This window comes from Neurospora tetraspora (assembly GCF_033439725.1).
Source record: "Neurospora tetraspora strain CBS 560.94 chromosome Unknown B0H65scaffold_6, whole genome shotgun sequence".
In the NCBI taxonomy this organism is placed as follows: Eukaryota; Fungi; Ascomycota; class Sordariomycetes; order Sordariales; family Sordariaceae; genus Neurospora; species Neurospora tetraspora.
Genome location: NW_026944388.1, coordinates 3,743,779 through 3,759,543, shown reverse-complemented (window position 1 = coordinate 3,759,543; position 15,765 = coordinate 3,743,779). Strand labels below are relative to the sequence as shown.

At 52.8% G+C, this 15,765-nt stretch overlaps 3 protein-coding genes and 1 non-coding gene across 4 annotated transcripts; 2 read left to right on the top strand and 2 right to left on the bottom strand.

Moving 5' to 3' along the window:
- The first annotated feature begins 419 nt into the window (after window positions 1–419).
- Window positions 420–512, top strand: B0H65DRAFT_t361. Its single transcript has one exon. It is a non-coding gene; the product is annotated as a tRNA-Asp (tRNA).
- Window positions 513–1,074: 562 nt separating this feature from the next.
- B0H65DRAFT_474270 (putative SMC3 protein) lies at window positions 1,075–5,396 on the bottom strand. The gene is made up of 4 exons (XM_062827236.1): window positions 4,930–5,396; window positions 1,963–4,789; window positions 1,457–1,907; window positions 1,075–1,396 (listed from the first exon to the last, which is right to left on the bottom strand). The coding sequence occupies exons 1-4, from the start codon at window positions 4,965–4,967 to the stop codon at window positions 1,098–1,100; spliced, it is 3,615 nt and encodes a 1,204-aa protein (XP_062679944.1). The 5' UTR covers window positions 4,968–5,396; the 3' UTR covers window positions 1,075–1,097.
- A 3,461-nt stretch (window positions 5,397–8,857) lies between these two features.
- Window positions 8,858–14,609, top strand: B0H65DRAFT_431475 (uncharacterized protein; the record flags this gene model as incomplete). Its single annotated transcript, XM_062824943.1, has 2 exons — window positions 8,858–8,886; window positions 8,957–14,609. 2 exons carry the CDS (start codon window positions 8,858–8,860, stop codon window positions 14,607–14,609), a joined length of 5,682 nt encoding a protein of 1,893 aa, XP_062679943.1.
- A 238-nt stretch (window positions 14,610–14,847) lies between these two features.
- B0H65DRAFT_278451 (uncharacterized protein) lies at window positions 14,848–15,504 on the bottom strand. The gene has a single exon (XM_062822845.1). The coding sequence runs from the start codon at window positions 15,444–15,446 to the stop codon at window positions 15,093–15,095; it is 354 nt and encodes a 117-aa protein (XP_062679942.1). The 5' UTR covers window positions 15,447–15,504; the 3' UTR covers window positions 14,848–15,092.
- Between the last annotated feature and the right edge of the window lie 261 nt (window positions 15,505–15,765).

Genomic DNA, 15,765 nt, shown 5'->3' with positions numbered 1-15,765 from the left:
AAGACCCTTGAGGAGGTCGTCCTGAACACTGGTCAGTTTACGAATTGCGATCGGTGATATCCGATATCCAGTTTCAAACCGTCAAAGTGCTGCAAGAGTTGTTATTGTCGAAGGTCTGCAGCATCAAAACCAAGGTTCCTTTGACCGTATTCAAAATATAGATGGGGAGAAAAGGAAAAAACCCCCTACCGGCCGAACTGCCCAGCACCCACCAACCGCTCCGTAATTATAGAGTTTTGACGATAATAATTAAATAGATCGGAGGTGTAGCGGTTTCGAAAGCATGCAGATAAACATCAAATCACCATTGCCATAAAACCCGAAGCCATTCCCACCCTAGATGTTTCAATGCATATATAACACTGTAATCCGGGTTCGCTTCCAACAATCAACTACGACAGCTGAGTAACAGTTGTACATCTTCCGTAGTATAGTGGTCAGTATGTGAGCTTGTCAAGCTTGAACATCAGTTCGATTCGCTCGAGACCCGGGTTCAATTCCCGGCGGGAGAGACCAATCTTTTGACTTTTTTGGCCCTCAACCCAATATGCTGACTTGACTTTCGACTTGTTGATGCTTCCTTTGACTTTTTTTTCTGCGAAGCGATGGGTAGGTACTCTGATGGTTTTCTTTCGGTGCTCGCAGAGGGTTGCTCGAGCGGCTTTAAGAGGTTTGCGTATGCAACAACACTTAAATCACTTTCGAAGTTCCACAACTCGGTATTACGGGATTCATTACCATCACCGGCAGGCGTTGTTTTGCTTATTAAACAATGATATTAAACTACATGCACATTTGATGGCCTTCAAAGACTTTTCGCTCCTTGCCTAATCGAACCTGGATGAACTTGGAAGACACACTCGAAGCGAGAGCGAACAGCAACAGTGACACGAACAATCGAACCACCCTTCTCAACGACGCAGATACGCATCGACTCCATACTTGCGAAAACTCGAACACCATACTTGTAAAAGAATACCATATACAACCATACTACCATCATCTCCACATTCTTCATCCATCCTCTATCCGCCTCACACCGACCCTCGCCTCCCACAACTTCACCTCCCACCTCCCACCACCTCCTCTCCCCTTCCTTACTTCCCACTAACCTGCCCCTCAACAAAATTCAACGCCTCCTCGGTCGGCACACAATCAATCGTACTCGTCTTATTATGGAACGTAACGCCATAGCACTTATCCGCCACCATGACGATTTCGGGCCGGAAAGTGGTGCAGATGAACTGGGTCTTCTGGGTCTTGGAGATGGAGTCCAGCAGCGCGGCGACGGCGGTGCGGTACTGCGCGTCCAGGTTGGCGTCGACCTCGTCGAAGATGACGAAGGGCGAGGACTCGGCGGCTTGGAGGGCGAAGATTAGGCAGAGGGCGCAGAGACCTGTTGACACAATATTAGTGGGTGTGAGAATGGGGAAAAGGGGAAGAAGTGGGGACGCACTCTTCTGTCCACCACTGAGCTGCTGAATCTTTTGCTGCTCATCCATGACCTTGGAGTTGAAGCTGACGCTGATACCCACACCGCTGTAGGACTCGACTCCCTTGCTGGCGGCAGCGCCGTCTTCGTCCGAGTCCTCTGCGTTGCGGTTCTTGCTGCCGGCAGCCTTGCGCTGGATGACCAGACGGCCGTGGCCGGCGGGCACGAGCTTCTCGAAGATGGTGGAGAACTCTCGGGAGACTTGCTTGAACGTTCGCTCGATGGCTTCATCCTTGGCGTGATCGAGATGCTGGATGAGTTCCTCGATCGACTTCTGCGACGTGTCGAGCTCCTTCCTGCGCTTCAGGAGCTGCTCGCGCTGTGTGGTGAAGTTGTTGTATTGGTCGAACGCCTTCTTGTTGATGTGCTTGTACTTCTTGAGGGCCTCGTTGACCTTGCGGAGTCTTGTCTCGATCTGTTTTGCTGGTTAGTATGTTGATTTAGAAATAGGGTCAAAAGGGATGACTTGCCTGCTCAGACTTCATCTTCTCGTACTTGCCAAAGGCCTCCTCAGGCAGGATACCAAGATCACGAATGTTCTTGGCATACTCAGCCGCCTGTTGCAACAGACGAGCCTTGGTCTGAGAGTTCTTCTCCAACTTCTTCTGATACTGGTCGATCCGCTTCTGGAGCTCTTGTTGTTCCTGCTCCTTTTGCGCTTTGTGGGCCTCTAGCTCGGAAATCTCGGCGGCGATACCCTCCGTCTTCTCCTCGTTCTCCTGCAGTTGCCTGTCGACCTCAGCAGCAGCCTTCTTAAGCTTCTTGAGTTCCTTCTGAGCGTCCTTAAAGCTCCCGCTTCCTCCGGTCGCGGAGTTCTCAAAGGCCTGGCTGCGCAGCTGATCCTCCTGCGGCCGGAGGTGCGCACGAAGTTCCGTCTCTAGCGACTTCTTGCGGCCTTCCAGCTCCAGACGCTTCCTGCTGATTTCCTTCAGCTGCATCTGCAGGCGGTGCTCTTCGGCACCGAACTCCTGAAGCTGACGCTCCTCAGCGGCCGATAGTGCCTTCTTGAACTCAGACGCCATTTCGGCCCGGTACGCTGCGAGGTTCTCGTCAAACTCCTTCAGGTTCTTCTCGATCGCGGCCCAGCGCTTCTTGGCGTCCTCAAGATGTCGTCGTTCGCGCTCCAGCTGAAGAAGTTTTGTCCGCAAGTCAACCCTCAAGGGCTCGAAGCCCGACTCGAACTGGCGCATTTGCTGATCAAGCTTGCGTTCCTCGCCGTTAGCACTCGTGATCTTCTGCTCCAGGATCTCATCCTCCTTCTTGATCCTGTCCAGGTCTTCCAGCTGTTGCTCGTAAAGTTCCCGAAGCTCTTCGAGTCTCCGTACCGCCTCCAACCGTGATCGACGAGCATCGACATAGCCACCAGTCATGGCACCCCGCTTGTTGGTTGTATCACCTTCGGGGGTGATAGCATCTACACCATGTGTGCGCGCATACTGGGAGGCTATCGACAGGTTAGGGCAGACAATTGTGCGCCCAAAGACCTGCTGGAATGCCTTTTCGTATATCGGATCAAACTCGATTTTGCTGATAAGTGGTTGGGCGTCCGAGGCCCTTGGCATTTTGACCTGCCTCGGCCGTAGTTGCTCAAGCGGCATGAATGTGACACGACCGCCGTAGTTCTTGTGGAGGTACTCGGAGAGCATGGTGCCCGTCTTCTCGTTGTCGACGACATAATGGAATAGACTGTTACCCGCAACCTGTTCGACCGGCAATCTGTAGGCGTCTACTGGCACATTCATAAGCTCTGCCAACGTACCATAGGCACCGGGGATATCCCGCTCCCTCTTGAGGCGTCTGATCGCTGCTAGACCCCTTGCTGTAGCCGAATCCATGGCATGTGAGAGGTCCGCCTCCGCGTTGTCCCTATCCGCACGGGTGTTCGCAAGCAAAGAACTGAGCTTGTCTTCCTCACGACGCAGTCTCTTTCGCTCTTCGTACAACTGTTCCCTGGCCTCCTGAGCCTTGGTCAGCTTCTCGGCGATTGATGACCGGTCTTCACCGTATCCTTCGAGCCTGTCACGGATGTTTTGGATCTCCTTCTCTAGTTGCTGGATCGAGTTCTCGACCAGCGTAACCTGTTCCTTCGCATCCATCTCGTTGGCCCGCTGGTTCGCAAGTTGCATGGTCGTCTCCTCGATTTCGCTCTTTAGGAAAGCATCGCGCTCGGCCTTTGTCCTGAACTGGGAGCTTCTCGTCTGCTTCGTCAGCAATCTGGTACGACCAGTGGTCGCCAGGTCCCTCTCGGCTGCAATTTCTTCCTCCTCCTTCTTCCACTTCTCGTAATCTGGCGTAATCTTGGCAAGCTCAGACTCAGCAGCCTGGATCCTTCGCCTGACCTCGTTCAACTCTGCTTCCTGTTGCTGCTGCGCCTTCTCGCGCGAATGCCGTGTTTCGTCAAGGTGTTTCAGCTTCAACTCTGCCTTTGCCTGCGAACGTGCGGTGTCTTTCCTGTCCTCATCCAGCTGGCGCCGTTCGATAGCCAGGAGTTCGAGAGTCTGCTTCAGCTCCTGAAACTTGTGGTCGAGGGCAGCAATTTCCTTTTCTGTTTTCTGGAGCTGGGCCCGGTCCTTGGTTGTCGCGCCAGCACCTCCCTGCCTCACCTCCTCGATCTGCTCCAGAGTGTTGTTGTTGGTCTCCTGTAGGCGGTGCCAGTGGGCGTACTCGAGACACCTGCGTTCGCGGTCCTTTTCTTGGAAGTCGCGAAGTTCGTCCTTCTCCTCCTCCAGCTCGCTAAGACGCTCCTTGATGTACTCGAGCAACTCGTCGATCTTCTCGCGCTTGCTATTTGTCTCGGCCATAATCTTCAGCGACTGTATGCGCCTGTCGTCGTAAAGGTTGGTACCGGCGATTTCCTTGAGCAGGTTGAGTCTTTCGTTCTCCTTCATGTTGGTGATGGCTGCGACGCGACCTTGGGGAACGATGTAGAAGGGGTTCTCCTTGGCGAAACCGGCCGTCTCCAGAATCTTGAGGACATCGGCACGAGTCTGCACCTTCTTGTCGACCGAGTATTCGTCCTTCTTCAGACCGATTGTCCTCCTGATCACAACCTCGTCGCCGGGTTCGCTGAAACGTTTATCGGTGTTGTCGAAGATGATCTCGACGTATGCTGACATGACGGCCGAGCCCGAACCCTCGTGGAGAAGGGCCTGGCGCTCTTCGCGGCTCATGTTGGTGTAGGCATCGCTGAGGACGAATCGGATGGCGGCGAAGAAGTTACTCTTGCCTGAACCGTTGCGACCAACAATAACATTGGTACCGGGGGAAAAGGGTTCTATTACGGTTTGCTCCTTGTAGCTGGCGGGAGAATGTCAGAGGTCAGCACCGGCTTCAACCTGTTTCAATGCGCCAGGCGCGCGCCACACCCAAAACGATGGACTGATGTTTGCCAAATACGCAAGACATATAGAGCCATAATAGACAAGCATGCGACGCACCTTTTGAAGCCCTGGATAATAATCTGTTTGATATGCATGGTTGCGATTTTGCCGTCGTCAACTGGACGACAGCGCGGGGGCAGCTACTTTGTTATTGAAGAAATGTTGAAGTGGGATACCTTGGAGTATAGACCAATGGGAATACAACAATAACAAGGGTACAACAGTTCAGGTCGAGAGCTCGGAGGTCAAGAGTGGGAATCGGATCGTCTCTGTTTGCATCGTTTGGTATCGGTCGCGGGGCGCGGAAGGGCGTCGTCGTTGAGAATGACCGAGTTGTCTAGCCTCTTCAGTTGTCGAGATGTGGGAGAATAAGGTACTCTGGACACGGTACACACACGAGCGCGAAACTGGAAAGACGGGAGGGGCGTGTGGCCGCTGGCGGGTGACGATACCGGAGAACTTCCGTCAGTTGCACTTGAACCTCCAATTCACTTTCACGCGTCTCGCCGGTTCCCCTGTCGCGCGCTCTCCCCTCTTGCAGGGGATAGGTTTCTCTCACACGCAGGCAGCACAGCGGGCGGCAGGGCAGAGTCGCAGCGAGCAAAGCTCTCAAAGGCGCTTGGGCCACTGTGACTATGGCGGTAGAATACAGCGCCTAGACCATCACGTGCTCTGACCAATCAGCGGGCCTGGTTCCAAAGCAGCTTGATGGATTCGGTGACATGGCGAAACGTGGGAAGTAACTTTGCGTGATAGGCTTTTTGAAGACGGAAATATAATCAGGGTTAAAGTACAAGACAGTCAATGAACCGAGATGATTGGGACTGTTGAGCATCGAGATATTTCAGCTCTTAAGTTGCCAGTGTCTCGACAGACGCGTGGCAGTAGCTGCATCCGTCAGAGCCCCTAGCGCGGTTGATTGGTACTAAAACACATTCCATGTGGCTTCTTGATATCCGTTGGCTTGTGATGATGATTGATATCTGGGACCTGGGTTGCTCCTCCAACGGATAGTTTATTTGTTGTCTCTACGACATATTCCGAACAAGTGTCCGTTTTCCGCTCTCCAGTCTTGGGACAGCCAATCGTCATTTTCGTAAATGGAGACACCCACCGTCCCGCATTTTGTCGTTTGAAGTTGGGGTCCCAAGGTTTCAACGGGTATAAAAGTGGATGAAGCAAAGGGGAATGACATTGACGAGAAAAATCTGTTCAAGGCTTTCGATTCTCCCTGGCTCGCCTGGGACCGAAATGGGTGCTCGAATGGGGAGCAGCAAGGAACCCCAGACTTTGAAATGATCAGTGGACGTTCCCACGCCCCACTTGACGGAAACCTAATTGTTTTTAGCTTGCTCCACTGTCCCTGCGGTGCGGCAACCTCACAAAGACCTCATAGTAACTACTCCTTTCCTTGATAGGTAAAGTTGTCTGTGATATATCGAGAACTGTCTGTTTGTTACAACTCTACAAGCCGTTGGGAGTGCCCTCCTTACCGCTCTGCATTCGAGGTTGCTTCCAGAGTTCCTTGGCGGTGGTCACAGGACGGCGGCGACGGCGGTACCATCCGAACCGAATGCATGACGGGCGAGACAGGCACCAACAAGGGCACCGTACCGAGATATCCCCAATCATTCTCACAGTAAGAAGCCGAACGAAGCCTCTCTTCCCTTGACAGATGATGGGCCATGGGGTGCGTCGCCAGCTTGCTTATGCTGCACTACCGTGTACCGCATCGTGGTTTCTTTTTCGTTTCGCGCCGCGCCATGACGGCTACCTTAGAAGCAAAGATGAGGTTGTGCACGTCTTCTAGTGTCGACAACAGCGAGCCGAGGCGGATATATAGATGGTCGTGTTTTCAGGACTTGAAGGCTCAAAACTACACTAGACAGTAGGAAAACTGCAAAGTGGCGGGTCGAGCCGACCCGGGGGCCTGGGTTTATGTATATATTTATACGACTAGGTTGCCCTGCAGCTGATCAAGCCGAGACCGAGACGAGCCCAGTCCTGGATGCGCGGGGAAAGGAGCAAGAAGCTTAGCAGCACTTGGTTGCTCACTCCGTGGACAATGAGGTTGAGACAGTTATCGGTAGTCGTTATATCGATGCCCGAGTCCGGAAACGGATGAGGTCGTGGGCCGGACTACTCCCGATTGCAAAAGTGTACGACTTCCGGTATGCGACCGAGCTGTAACTGAAGCAGGCCTCGGACCGTGATGGCCAGACGACCCTCTCCTGTGTTTTGCAGCGCAGCCTTTTCTGCCGGCTACTCGTCATCGGGTCGCACTGGGCTTTGTCCCGAAGGGTTAAGGCAGGCAGGCGGGCGGAACAGGCAGCGAGGCAAGCACGCACCTCCGTCATCCGACTCGACTCCAAGTCCACTTCCACTCAGTGATGGTGGAAGGCGACGACATAGAATCCTACCTCTAGGCAAAGGAAAAGAGAAAAGGGAAAAGAATTGAATGTCAAGTTCAAGATGCAAAGCCGTCAACCGGGAACAGGGCTCTAGGCGGGCCAAACCTGAAAGGGCCACAGGGCTTCCTTCTTGACTGGAGAAACGGACTGGGCGTGAGAGACGGGCAGCCAATCAGGGGGCGCGGTGGGCCGCACTTGACTGGGGGCAATGAGGTGCAATTGGGGGAGGCGCATGGATGGCAGGGGTACATATTTGAGAAGGGAGGAACGTTGGGAAGTGCCGGCTTGTCTATAAATTTACTAACCAATATTCTTTATAGACAGGCCGCTGCCCTCCACCCGAACCTCCCACTGCCCGCCATCGCCCATCCGCGCACTTGTTGCTCACTACGCCCTACTACAACCTGCGCCCTGCTGCGCGTGCACGACCTCGACTACTCCGACCAACTAACCAACCACCAGTCCGGGCGACACAGTAACACAAGGCAGAAGCACCTCAGCGCACCCGAACTGCAAATTGCCTGCCCTTCAACGTCACCACCTTCCGATACTTGGCTACTTGGCTACTTGCCTTTTTATTTGAAGGCGACAAGACCGGGAGTTGACCGCCTGGTCCAGACCCCTCCGTATTATTTCGATACTCCCCCGCCAAAATCCACGGACCACACGGACCACACGGACCACACGGACCATCTTGCTATCACCGTTGCACCGTGTGTGTTTTGTGTGTTTGTCTAGCGCAAGGTACCGGCGACCTTGGTGGCTTGCATAAAAAAGAGACTTTTGACCACACCTTGCTCACCTTGAGCCTTTGGACGGTGAGTCTTGAGTTTGATATTTCATTTCATCCCACATGTCTGTCATCTCATCAACACCACCACTGTCATCTTTCTGCCTTTGAACACATTGTCTGGCTTGAGTCATGCCATCTCCTACTGCCCCTCCTGTCATTCTGTTTGCTTCTTTCACGATGACCATGGACCACTACACACAATGCGTCAACTATGGGATCAAATCCAACAGTGTGACGCACATGGCTAAAACCTGATATTTCTAGACCTTCTGATAGAACCCTTCTTTTCTTCCCTCAATCCCACAACAACAGCAGAAAAAGAACCTTGTGTTGTGCATTTGGGACTACAGCCTTGCCATAACTGTGGATATTCCCAAGGTATGTTCACATACCCATCACCCTGCACCTTCACGCCTTTCCTTTGCTTCAGAATTAGTGTTCTGTGAACCTTGTTGTCACTTGGTCGTTGCGTGTTGTCTGTTTTGAGCTTCATCATCACCGAGTGGACTGTACCTGCCCTAACCCTCAAAAGTCACATTCCGGGTCTTGGCAGGGGGTTCACCTCGTCAACGTCTCTTGTTTTGTTGTTGTTGTTGTTCCTCCCCCCTTTTCCCCCTTGCCTCCTCTTTCACCCCTCCTTGCATATTTCTCTTTTAGAAAATTCGCTTCGTCATTCCGTGTATCAGACAAAGCTAAAAGGATATAATACTAATTATCTTGCAGTGCCATGGCCATTACCCCCTATTAAGATATCAACACAGTCTACTGACATGAACAAGAGATGGCGTCTCGGCTAGATCGCCTTGTCACGTAAGTACTCTGCACCTTCTGGAAGTTTGTGTTTTTCTGAGCACTTGGCTAACAAGCTTCACACGCTTAGGCTCATCGAGACGGGCAGTACTCGCCTGATCCGGGATGCTGCTGTAGACCAGCTCGCCACATGGCAAAAGGAACATCCCGATGAGCTTTTCAATCTACTCTCTCGGGTTGTCCCCTACCTGCGCCACAAAGACTGGGAAACCAGATCAACTGCTGCCAAAGCTATAGGCAAAATCATCGAGAATGCACCGCAATATGACCCCAATGCCGACGAGGAACCCGACACGGTGATGAAAGATGAAGATAGCAATGGCTTCATCAAGAAAGAAGAGGGCCCGAAGCTCTCTCTTAGTGAGGAGGAGCAGTTCAGTCTTAGGACCCTGGACGTTATCAACATTCTCAAGTACGGAAGGTCGTTGCTCAGAATTAGCGACAAAAATGATTGGGGCCTTGCAGCTCTCGATCCACAAAGCCGGCTGAACCATCAGAAGAAGACGCTCAATGGCCGTCTGGGTCTCCTTGGACGTGAGTTTAAGGATGAAGAGATACCTGTCGTTAACGACGCCATCCTCAGCCCTGCGACCCCTCTCGATCCAGCTGCAGCTAATGGCTTCGGCCGTCATGACAGTGTTGGTTCCGCCAATAATCAGAACGGTGAGACGGCCGGGCTCAGTGCACGACAGCTGAATGTTCTCAAGCGAAAGCGGAAAAAGGAAGCCCAAAAGGCCGCCCAGGGCAAGAGCGGCTTCGGTGACCTCTCGTTGCGCAGAAACACAACTGCCGGCTCTGAGGGCTTTGACGACACCCCGATGGTGGACGCCGACTCCAAGGGCGGCAAGATGAACGACTATTTCAGCCTCGATAGGCCCGCCGATATCGAAGAGGACACCAAAGTTGTCAGCGAATACAAGGGGCCCATTATCCCCATCAAGTCCGAGATTGAGGCCGACGACAACCTGGAAGGGGTTGAATGGCCATACGAACGTCTCTGCGATTTCCTCAAGGTCGACCTCTTTGATCCTCAGTGGGAAACTCGTCATGGCGCTGCCATGGGCTTGCGCGAGGTAATCAGGGTCCATGGCGCTGGCGCGGGAAGACTGATGGCCAAGTCTCGTTCGGAAAACAACGAACTCAATCGGAAGTGGCTGGATGACCTCGCTTGCCGCCTGTGCTGCGTTTTGATGCTTGATAGGTTCACAGATTATAGCTCCGATACCTCTGTGGCGCCTATCCGTGAGACCGTCGGCCAGACACTTGGATCCGTCCTTCGCCATTGCCCTTCAGCAACGGTCCATGCCATCTACGAACTGCTGTTCCGCATGGTGATGCAAAAAGATCTTCAACTCAACCACCACGAGTGGGCAATCTGTCACGGTGGTATGATTGGCCTTCGATATGTCGTTGCTGTGAGGAAGGACCTACTGCTGCGGGATACCGCCATGATTGACGGCGTTATTCTCGCTGTCATGGAAGGACTGGCCAACCAGGACGACGATGTTCGCTCGGTCAGCGCAGCAACCCTGATACCCATGGCCAGGGAATTTGTCATGATGCGCTCGGATGCCCTCCCCGATCTTATCAACATTGTTTGGGAAAGTCTCTCTAACCTTGGCGACGATCTCACTGCGTCTACAGGCAAGATCATGGACCTCCTGGCGACTCTTTGTAGTTTCCCAGAAGTCTTGGAAACCATGAAGCACTCGGCGTCGCACGACGAGGAGCGGTCATTCACACTCCTTGTCCCGAGGCTCTATCCCTTCCTTCGTCATACCATTACCTCAGTCCGGCTTGCTGTGCTCAAGGCTTTGATGACATTTGTCAAGCTTGGAGGCGACACAACGCAAGGATGGCTTGGTGGACGGATTCTGCGTCTGATCTTCCAAAACATCCTTGTTGAGAGGGATCAGGAAACGCTGAATGCATCTGTCGATCTTTGGGCAGCCCTCGTCCGCACACTTGCTAACAACAACCCTGCAATACTCGCTGATGAGTTTGGACCACACGTGGACACGCTCATGCAGCTGACGCTCCATCCAATCGGTGTGTCCAGAAACCCCATTCCCATGAATGCAAGCCTGTTCCAGAAGCCTTCTGGCGGAACCTATTCTATGTCAGGGGGGGTTGTCGCTGGTGGTAACAGGAGGTCATCGCCACCAGAAGGTGCGGAGAGGACTGTCAAACGGAGGAGAAAATCGACCAAGGTTGACGATCCTCCTCCTACCTCCCATACTCACGATGTCGATGGCCACATGATGCAGGGAGATGTCGACCTCGTTGGCATGGATGTTCTGATCCGCTCCCGCGTCTCGGCTGCCAAGGCCATGGGCTTAGTCATGGCTCTGGTCCCGCCATCAACCGTCGAAGCCTACGATGCCAGCATCATCCCGGCCCTCTCATCCGCATACTCTTCAACTCAGCTTACTGCTGGCATCATCATTGACGAGTACGCCAAGAACAGCGCCTCTAGTCAGGCGTCAGCTCGCTTCGTCCAGCCATTGCTCGCAATTATTGAGCAAGAACGGCCATCCCACTACCGAGACCTGGTGACCTACGTGCAGCGGGTACGATCACAATCACAACAGCTGCTTAACCTCTGCCGAGATCATGGCAAGGTTTCGCAGAGCAAGTTGCCCACTCTCGCTGTTGTGGTACAGGGCGAGCCCGAAGCTGGTCCCGGCGCCTTCTCTATCGCCAATGCTGAAAAGGTCGTCAACGAAGACTTCGAGAGGCTCAAGAAGATCATGGCCCCTGGTCAGCGGCTGATCGCTGTCAAGGACCTCAATGAGGCTCGCGATCTCGTCGTTATTGCTATCGAGGAGGCCAAGGCGGCAAAGGAAGCTCGCCATACTCGTATTCGTGCTGCTGCTGCATGCGCCTTGGTGTCCATGGAGGTGCTACCCAAGAAGCCCAGCCCACTTATCAAGGCTATCATGGATAGCGTCAAGGGTGAGGAGAACCATCTGCTACAATGTCGCTCTGCTACTAGCGTCGCGCGTCTGGTGCAACTCTTCACTGAGTCTGGCCGCCGTGGCCCTGGCGACAAGATCGTTGCCAACTTGGTCAAGTATACATGTGTGGAAACTGCGGAGACCCCCGAGTTCCCTCAGCACGCCCACAAGACGAACGTTATTCTTTCCATGTCCAAGGAGGAGGACAGAGCCGAGCACGATGATCCGATCAAATTCGCGATGGAAGCAAAGAAAGCTCACATTACTCGACGCGGTGCCAAGCAGGCTTTGGAGGTGCTGTCACAGACATACGGACCTGAACTTTTGAGCCGGGTCCCTAGTCTCCACGCCTTCATGGAGGAGCCTTTGGTCAGAGCCTTCTCGGGTGAACTTCCAGCAGAGGCCAGAGATCCTTCGAGCACGTTTGGTCAAGAGATTGTGGATTCCCTGTCCATTATTCGAACCATGACACCAACACTACACCCCGCACTTCACTCATTTGTTATGAGACAAGTGCCCTTTGTCATCAAGGCTCTCCAGTCTCAGCTTTCGGTCTTCCGGTACATGGCTGCCAAGTGTATGGCCACCATTTGCTCCGTCATCACTGTTGATGGTATGACTGCGCTTGTTGAAAAGGTTCTGCCCTCAATCAACAACCCTGTCGATCTCAACTTCCGCCAAGGCGCCATCGAGGTTATCTACCACTTGATTGCAGTCATGGGAGATGCTATCCTGCCCTATGTGATCTTCCTCATCGTGCCTGTCCTTGGTCGCATGAGCGATTCCGATGATAACATCCGTCTTATTGCGACGACATCCTTCGCTACTCTCGTCAAGCTCGTACCTCTTGAGGCTGGCATTCCTGATCCTCCCGGTCTTTCAGAGGAGCTTCTGCGTGGCCGAGACCGTGAGAGAACGTTCATTCAGCAGCTACTTGACCCGAAGAAGGTTGAGCCGTTCCAGATTCCTGTCGCCATCAAGGCCGAACTGCGTTCTTACCAGCAGGAGGGTGTCAACTGGCTCCATTTCCTCAACAAGTATCACCTCCATGGTATTCTCTGCGACGACATGGGCCTCGGCAAGACGCTCCAGACAATTTGCATTGTCGCCAGTGACCACCATCAGCGTGCTGAGGAATTTGCCAAGACCGGTGCGCCAGATGTCCGAAGATTGCCGTCTTTGATCGTCTGCCCGCCCACCCTTTCGGGACATTGGCAACAGGAGATCAAGAACTACGCTCCGTTCCTCAGCGTGACGACCTATGTTGGTCCACCTGCTGAGCGCAAGGCTATGAAGGACACTCTGGACAAGACCGACATCGTCATCACCTCTTACGATGTCTGCCGCAATGACATTGACGTCATCAAGAAGTACAACTGGAACTATGTGGTTCTTGATGAAGGACATTTGATCAAGAACCCCAAGGCAAAGATTACCATTGCCGTCAAGCAACTGGCCAGCAACCACCGTCTGATCCTCACCGGCACCCCGATCCAGAACAATGTGCTAGAACTCTGGTCTTTGTTCGACTTCCTCATGCCCGGCTTCTTGGGTGCAGAAAAGGTGTTCCTTGACAGGTTCGCGAAGCCCATCGCCAACAGTCGATATAGCAAGGCGTCTTCAAAGGAACAAGAAGCAGGCGCTCTGGCTATTGAGGCGCTGCATAAGCAGGTCCTGCCCTTCCTTTTGCGACGTCTCAAGGAGGAAGTTCTTAACGACTTGCCGCCCAAGATTCTGCAGAACTACTACTGCGACCTCAGCGACCTTCAACGCAAGCTTTTCGAAGACTTCACTAAGAGGGAGGCGAAGAAGATCACGGAAGAGGCGGGCCGCGATGACAAGGAGGCCAAGGCCCACATTTTCCAAGCCTTGCAGTACATGCGCAAGCTTTGCAACTCTCCCGCGCTTGTCATGAAGCCCGGTCACAAGCAGTACGATGATACTCAAAAGTTCCTGGCCAAGCGAAACACAAGCCTCGAGGATCCAGTCCATGCCCCTAAGCTTACGGCACTCCGAGACTTGCTTGTCGACTGTGGTATCGGTGTCGAAGGTCAAGAATCGTCCGATCCTCTTTACACGCCCATCAAGCCTCATCGTGCTCTCATTTTCTGTCAGATGAAGGAAATGCTGGACATGGTCCAGAACACGGTACTCAAGACTATGCTTCCTTCAGTGTCTCACCTTCGTCTTGACGGCTCCGTCGATCCTACCCGCCGTCAGGACATTGTCAACAAGTTCAACAGTGATCCTTCATACGATGTGTTGCTGCTCACCACGAGCGTCGGTGGTCTTGGCCTCAACCTGACAGGTGCAGATACCGTTATCTTTGTTGAGCACGACTGGAACCCGCAGAAGGATCTGCAGGCCATGGATCGCGCCCATCGTATCGGTCAAAAGAAGGTGGTCAATGTTTACCGGTTGATCACCCGCGGAACGCTCGAGGAGAAGATTCTCAGCCTACAGCGCTTCAAGATTGACGTCGCCAGCACGGTTGTGAACCAGCAGAATGCAGGACTTTCGACCATGGATACGGATCAGATTCTCGATTTGTTCAACCTTGGCGATGCCGGACCAAACCTCATAACGGAGGGCAAGAACAAGGACAACCTCGAGGGCAGGGAGGAGGACATGGTAGATATCGAGACGGGCGATGTCAGGCAGCCTGGCAAGAAGGCGGCTTGGCTCGAAGGCCTCGGGGAGCTGTGGGACAATTCACAGTACGAGGAAAGCTTCGACCTCGACGGGTTCTTGAAGACCATGCAGTGAAAGCTTTAGGCTTCACATGGCCCACCTGCGTCCAACGAACTGAGTAGGTTTGGCAGCTGCGTTGGCAGGAAATTAGGGCAATGACGGGCAGTGCAATCACTGTTTCCGCCTATCTCATCTCACATTTCGCCCACGTGGACATCAATACCTGCGCAAGTCATCGATGAGCAGTGGGTTTGAACAAGTCATGTACGACTATCCCCATGATCCCCATGCGCAGCCTCTCAGCTCGCGTGCCAAGTGCCGAGCCGCGGTGGATGGTGGAAGAACGAAGATAAGGCTCGAGGTATGATCACACCTCGCCAGCAAGCAATTGCCTGGATGGAAACCTCAAAAGGGGGTAATGGATGAATGAGACTATATCTCCGGGTTTCAACAAGCTGTGGACAATCTCACAGCCATTGCGTTGAGATGTCACAAGGACGGTTAAGTCCATCGGTCTCTCAAAGGAGATACGACAAATGGAAGGAAGAAAGAAAGAAATTACTGCATTCGCCTGGAGGGGCAAAGATACAAAAGTGGTATCTGCTCACTGGAGGATAAGTGAGGCGGAGGAGGAAGGAATACCAGAGAGAGAATTGAATCACTTTCTCGATCTGTAGGATATATACAATAGCAGCATTGTATCTTGCTTTTCGTGCTTGTTTTAGTTCCCTTCCTATTTTTTTTTCGACGTGTGTTAAAAGCTAGATAGCAGGCGAGGTGATTGCTGATTTGAAAGGCTGGCTGGCTGATTGAGGAGTTCCGGTGTTGGCTGGTAGTGCAACTAGGGAGAAATAAAAAAAAGGATAAACGGATTAACATGGAATGGAAGATGGGTGGGCGGGTACAATGCATAAATGAATGAAGCTGTGGGTTTGCTGGGAGGGGGTTATAGGTAGATCGAATACCATGGATTTCTATGATAATTTTGGGATGTGTTTGCAGTGACTCGTGTCGTGTGCCTGTGAAGCTTCGGGTTTGAAGTTGACATGTGGGTGATGGGGAGTTCGAGTTGAGGTCGTGGTGTGAAGTAGGAATATGTTCACGACGCGTGTGAGAAGTCCTTGCTACATGTTTGTGACGACTTGAACACCGTCGTTTGTTGTCTCATATCGATGTAAGTCTTCTTACACTGCCTTGCGAAGAAGTTGGAACTCTCTCCTGTTATTTTGTA

Excerpts from the sequence above, each read along its gene's own strand:
- B0H65DRAFT_278451 (XM_062822845.1), bottom strand. The coding sequence starts at position 15,446 with ATGCATTGTACCCGCCCACCCATCTTCCATTCCATGTTAATCCGTTTA.
- B0H65DRAFT_474270 (XM_062827236.1), bottom strand. The coding sequence starts at position 4,967 with ATGCATATCAAACAGATTATTATCCAGGGCTTCAAAAG. Across the intron at positions 4,790-4,929 it reads ATTATCCAGGGCTTCAAAAG|CTACAAGGAGCAAACCGTAA; the intron begins GTGCGTCGCATG and ends TTCTCCCGCCAG. Across the intron at positions 1,397-1,456 it reads GCTCAGTGGTGGACAGAAGA|GTCTCTGCGCCCTCTGCCTA; the intron begins GTGCGTCCCCAC and ends TTGTGTCAACAG.